This window comes from Pseudorasbora parva, chromosome 21 (assembly GCF_024679245.1).
Source record: "Pseudorasbora parva isolate DD20220531a chromosome 21, ASM2467924v1, whole genome shotgun sequence".
In the NCBI taxonomy this organism is placed as follows: domain Eukaryota; kingdom Metazoa; phylum Chordata; class Actinopteri; order Cypriniformes; family Gobionidae; genus Pseudorasbora; species Pseudorasbora parva.
In genome coordinates, this window is record NC_090192.1 from 1,610,747 (window position 1) to 1,616,766 (window position 6,020).

The following is a 6,020-nucleotide window of genomic DNA, read 5'->3' on the forward strand; positions in this document are numbered from 1 at the left end:
TCCAACTTAACTGGAAATTATGCACAATCAAATATTATATTAATATGTATTATCCTCATGCATAAAAACAAACTTTCAGTGCACAATTGTCTATTGGTGCGGAAATTATGCCACAAATTTTGTAATTTGTGTAATATTCATATAAATCATGTTAACACAATAAATGATTGGGTCACACTTTGTTTAGAGCTTAGTTTTTTAAAATATAATAAGAAACTTTTTTGCTTAATGCCTTTATGCATTATAAAAGTATGTTTAATGCATGAATTATGCCTTTTAATGCATCGTATTATCTCAATAATTGTAACGACAGTTATAATAAATTATAATACACTTTCAGAAAGTATAATGCATTAAAACACAACGAACAGCCGATTCATCAAGGAATCTGAATATTATAATGCATCGGTTAAAATTACTTATTAAAAGATATGATGCAGTATAAAGTACATATGAATACCTTTATAATGCATTATACATCAAGACTTACCATTAACACAATACATGATTTATGTTTATGACACACTTTGTTTAGAGCATTTTTTTATTTTTTAAATATAAGAAACTTTGGTAATACTTAAGGCCTTTATGTATAATGCATTCATTATGACTTATAATGTTGTGTGGTCTCATGAATGATTGTAAACACAGTTATAATGCATTATAATCATTGAGCACCTTTAGACGTTTTCTTTTATAATTAAAAGTTTAAAAAATAAGTCAGTAAGAGCCTAAACCCCATCACTGACGGCTGTGACGTAACCAGAGGCGGACAGTAGTGGAGGAGTTTTACTTTATCACAGCTTTTCTTTGGAAAACATTTACTTCACTACATTCAAAAGCATAATATATAATGTCATACTTACATACTAACTTGCACTACACTGTAAAAAAATATTTCAAGAATAAGTTACCTTATTTGTGATGACGCAAACAAATTGTGCTATTTTCATGATTTATCGCATTTTTTTATGTGCTTCAGATACAATAATATTTTGAGTTTCTATTTATTAAACCAATTTCCTTCATTGCATCAACTCAAATTTTTAATTTCAATAAACTCAAAATTTTAAGGCAACCATGTTACTTACTTTTTTATGTTAAATCAACAATATTTTTTACAGTGTGCATAAATAAAAGTTGTTGTTTTTTTACCTTTAACTCTTAATTACATTAAACATATACTATCTTGTACTCAAGTAAAATTTTAATCCCTTTTACTTGAGTAAATGTTTACAGCACTACATTTTTAATATATTTAAGTACACTGTAAAAAATATTTAAAAAATAAGTTACCTGGCTGCCTTAACATTTTTAGTTAATTGAAATAAAAAATGTGAGTTAATACACTGAACATTTTTGAGAATTAACGTTTATTCAAATATTATTTAAGCATTTAAAGAAGCATAATAATAGTAACTGTGTGTGTTTTATTTGTGATGACGCAGTGAAATGTTGTTTGTGGTATGTGGTTCAGATACAACAATATGTTGAGTTTCTATTTATTAAACCAATTTCCTTCATTGCATCAACTCAAAAATGTTATTTCAATTAAATCAGAAATTTAAGGCAACCAGGTTACTTACTTTTTTTAATTAAACCAACAAAAAATGTTTACAGTATATTAAATGATATTCAATATGAAACGCAGTGCAGTAAAAATTACAATATTATGTTTTGGAATGTTATGAAGTAAACGTTTTCAAAAGAAGAACACCAATAAAGTATAATATACTAAATAAAATTACTTGGAAAGTAAAAATACTGTCCGCCTCTGGACATATACACTGTAAAAAAAATATATATTGTTGGTTTAACTTATAAAAGTAAGTAACCTGGTTGCCTTAAAATTGTGAGTGTTTTGACATAAATAAAAAAAAATTAGTTGATACAATGAAGGAAATTTGTTTAATAAATAGAAACTCAAAATATTATTGTATCTGAAGCACATAGAACATGTGATAAATCATGAAAATAGCACAATTTGGCTGCGTCATCACAAATAAAACACACAATTACCCAATATGCTTACAAAATCATTTAATAATATTTGAATAAAGATTGTCGAATCTCAAAAATGTTCATTGTATTAACTACAATTTTTAATTTCAATGAACTCAACATTTTAAGGCAACCAGGTAACTTATTTTTTTAATATTCGTGTACAGTGTATCGATATGATATCTGATGGATGATGAATGCAGTCCTGTAATAACTTCGTCTGTGCACGCGCGTGAACTCACTGTACGGATCCGCTGCTGGTCTTCCTCCCGAGGCGCGAGAGTCTCCTGCGGGACGGTAACCCCGGTAACCCCGCGGCGGAGGCCGGAGAGCTGCGCTCGTGCCCGAGCATCGTCCGGTTAACGGGTCCGTTAGAGTGAGCGGCACGGAGCAGCGCGCGCGTCACACGAGCCGGTCAGCGTTAGTCCTCCTGCGTGACTCTCTGCGTGTCCATAGTTCACGCGCCGCTGATCTGTCTACGTGGGCAGCACTTGTGGGCATTACGGGCGCGTTCCCGCGGGTAAACCCCTGCGCGCGCCCGTGATGCCCTCTGATGATGGATCTGTGGTCAGTTATTGTGTGTGTGTGTGTGTGTGTGTGTGTGTGTGTGTGTGTGTGTGTGTGTGTGTGTGTGTGTGTGTGTGTGTGTGTGTGTGTGATTTCAGGGAGAAGTCTCTTTTTCTATAATTTACTCAACAATAACAAAAAAGTAGCAGAAAAAAGTCAAACGTGCCGGCAGTTTCTTTTCTGTTTGACGTCACCATTGTAACATCATGGAGAATAAATACTGACAGTTTTCAACACTGATATATTATCATTTAAACACTTTTTACATCCATCCATCCATCCGTCTGTCTGTCCGTCAGTCCATCCATCCATCCATCCGTCTGTCCGTCAGTCCATCCATCCATCCATCCATCCATCCATCCATCCATCCATCCATCCATCCATCCATCCATCCGTCTGTCCATCAGTCCATCCATCCGTCTTTCTGTCCGTCAGTCCATCCATCCATCCGTCTGTCCGTCCATCTATCCATCCATCCATCCATCCGTCTGTCTGTCCGTCAGTCCATCCATCCATCCGTCTGTCCGTCAGTCCATCCATCCGTCTTTCTGTCCGTCAGTCCATCCATCCATCCGTCTGTCCGTCCATCTATCCATCCATCCATCCATTCGTCTGTCTGTCCGTCAGTCCATCCATCCATCCGTCTGTCCGTCAGTCCATCCATCCGTCTGTCCGTCAGTCCATCCATCCATCCGTCTGTCCGTCAGTCCATCCATCCGTCTGTCCGTCAGTCCATCCATCCATCCATCCATCCATCCATCCATCCGTCTGTCCATCAGTCCATCCATCCGTCTTTCTGTCCGTCAGTCCATCTATCCATCCGTCTGTCCGTCCATCTATCCATCCATCCATCCGTCTGTCTGTCCGTCAGTCCATCCATCCATCCGTCTGTCCGTCAGTCCATCCATCCGTCTGTCCGTCAGTCCATCCATCCATCCGTCTGTCCGTCAGTCCATCCATCCGTCTGTCCGTCAGTCCATCCATCCATCCATCCATCCATCCATCCATCCATCCGTCTGTCCATCAGTCCATCCATCCGTCTTTCTGTCCGTCAGTCCATCCATCCATCCGTCTGTCCGTCCATCTATCCATCCATCCATCCGTCTGTCTGTCCGTCAGTCCATCCATCCATCCATCCGTCTGTCCGTCTGTCCGTCTGTCCGTCTGTCCGTCTGTCCGTCTGTCCGTCAGTCCATCCATCCATCCGTCTGTCCGTCCATCTATCCATCCATCCATCCATCCATCCATCCGTCTGTCTGTCCGTCAGTCCATCCATCCATCCATCCGTCTGTCCGTCTGTCCGTCAGTCCATCCATCCATCCATCCATCCATCCATCCATCCATCCATCCATCCATCCGTCTGTCCATCAGTCCATCCATCCATCCATCCATCCATCCATCCATCCATCCATCCATCCATCCATCCATCCATCCATCCATCCATCCATCCATCCATCCGTCTTTCTGTCCGTCAGTCCATCCATCCATCCGTCTGTCCATCCATCTATCCATCCGTCTGTCTGTCCATCAGTCCATCCATCCGTCTGTCCATCCGTCCATCCATCTATCCATCCGTCTGTCTGTCCGTCCATCCATCCATCCATCCATCCATCCATCCATCCATTCGTCTGTCTGTCCGTCAGTCCATCCATCCATCCATCCATCCATCCATCCATCCATCCATCCATCCGTCTGTCCGTCCATCCATCCATCCATCCATCCATCCATCCATCCATCCATCCATCCGTCCATCTGTCTGTCTGTCTGTCTGTCTGTCTGTCTGTCTGTCCGTCCGTCAGTCCATCCATCCATCCATCCATCCATCCATCCATCCATCCATCCATCCATCCATCCATCCATCCGTCTGTCCGTCAGTCCATCCATCCATCCGTCTGTCCGTCTGTCCGTCTGCCCGTCAGTCCATCCATCCATCCATCCATCCATCCATCCATCCATCCATCCATCCATCCGTCTGTCTGTCTGTCCGTCTCACCGTCAGTTCATCCATCCATCCGTCTGTCTGTCTGTCCGTCTCACCGTCAGTTCATCCATCCATCCGTCTGTCTGTCTGTCCGTCTCACCGTCAGTTCATCCATCCATCCGTCTGTCTGTCTGTCTGTCCGTCTGACCATCAGTTCATCCATCCATCCATCCATCCATCCATCCATCCATCCATCCATCCATCCATCCATCCATCCATCCATCCATCCATCCATCCGTCTATCCGTCAGTCCATCCATCCATCCATCCATCCATCCATCCATCCATCCATCCATCCATCCATCCATCCGTCAGTCCATCCATCCATCCATCCATCCATCCATCCATCCATCCATCCATCCATCCATCCGTCTATCCGTCAGTCCATCCATCCATCCATCCATCCATCCATCCATCCATCCATCCATCCATCCATCCATCCATCCATCCATCCATCCGTCTATCCGTTAGAGTTTAGATTCTCTGCCCGAGCCCGAACCCGAACCTGACCCGAACCGACCCGCGGGCCGGGTCGGGCTGAGATTTCCCTGCACTATCCTCGGGTCGGGTTGGGCCGGGCCCGTGATCAAGCGTTTTTTTTTTTTTTTTTTAATCATTAGCCTACTTTACTAGTCTAATTGGGTGGGCAGAAAGCTATGCTATAATCAGAAATTATATATATTTAGCAAAGTAAGAACTAATACAACAACTAAGAAACAAATGTGTAGGCTACAAAGCTGCACAAGTCAGGATTAGTGTAAAAATGCGTGTTAAACTCACAGCTCGAGCAGTGATGGAGCGCAGCATTATAAACAGAAACGCTCTGAGTCAAGAGCTGCTCGTGAACACTGCACTTTGCTTAATTAAATATCTTCGAATCGTTTCGTTTAAAAGTGGTCATTTAAAGCTTTCTATACGCATATTTCTCATGTCTGTGAGGCAAGTATAGCCTGCTGAGTTTCGGTTTATTAATGAGACGCGCGCTCCAGTGCATGAGGAATGAAAGCGATCACTCCCACGACTTCACCTCATAATTTTATTCTGCTATTTGCTTTTTATTTATTAAATCCAGGCAATTGGTCTAAGAAACCTTTTTTAAAATTAAGATACAATTTAAACAAAACGAAAAAAATGATTTCAACAAAACAAAACTTAATATTAAACTAAATATAACCACCAAAATCATTTCTGACCCACTCGCATCTTTTCACTTATCATAATCAGATGAAACATGTAAAAATAATATTATAATATTTAAACATAAATATGAAGGAAAAAACACATTGTTTAATGGCAACAACAAAGTAAGCTACAGATAAATGTCTGAGCTGGATTTGAGCAAACATCAGTTTACCGGTGAGCGGATCATGAGCGCGCGCCTGCGGATTATTGAGCGGAGTCAAGTCAGCTTTATTTATAGCCTATAGCGCGTTTACAATGATGATTGTTTCAAAGCAGCTTCAAAGTGTTAA

The 6,020-nt window shown here is 41.0% G+C and overlaps 1 protein-coding gene across 2 annotated transcripts in view; it reads right to left on the minus strand.

Annotated features, from left to right (window-relative positions):
* radil2b (Ras association and DIL domains 2b) overlaps positions 1-2,475 on the minus strand; it is a 47,190-nt gene extending 44,715 nt beyond the window's left edge. For both annotated transcript variants that reach the window (XM_067430222.1, XM_067430221.1), the window contains exon 1: positions 2,244-2,475. In XM_067430222.1, coding sequence (XP_067286323.1) covers positions 2,244-2,353 — 110 coding nt within the window. In that variant the 5' untranslated portion in view covers positions 2,354-2,475. The remainder of the gene's footprint in view (positions 1-2,243) is intronic.
* Between the last annotated feature and the right edge of the window lie 3,545 nt (positions 2,476-6,020).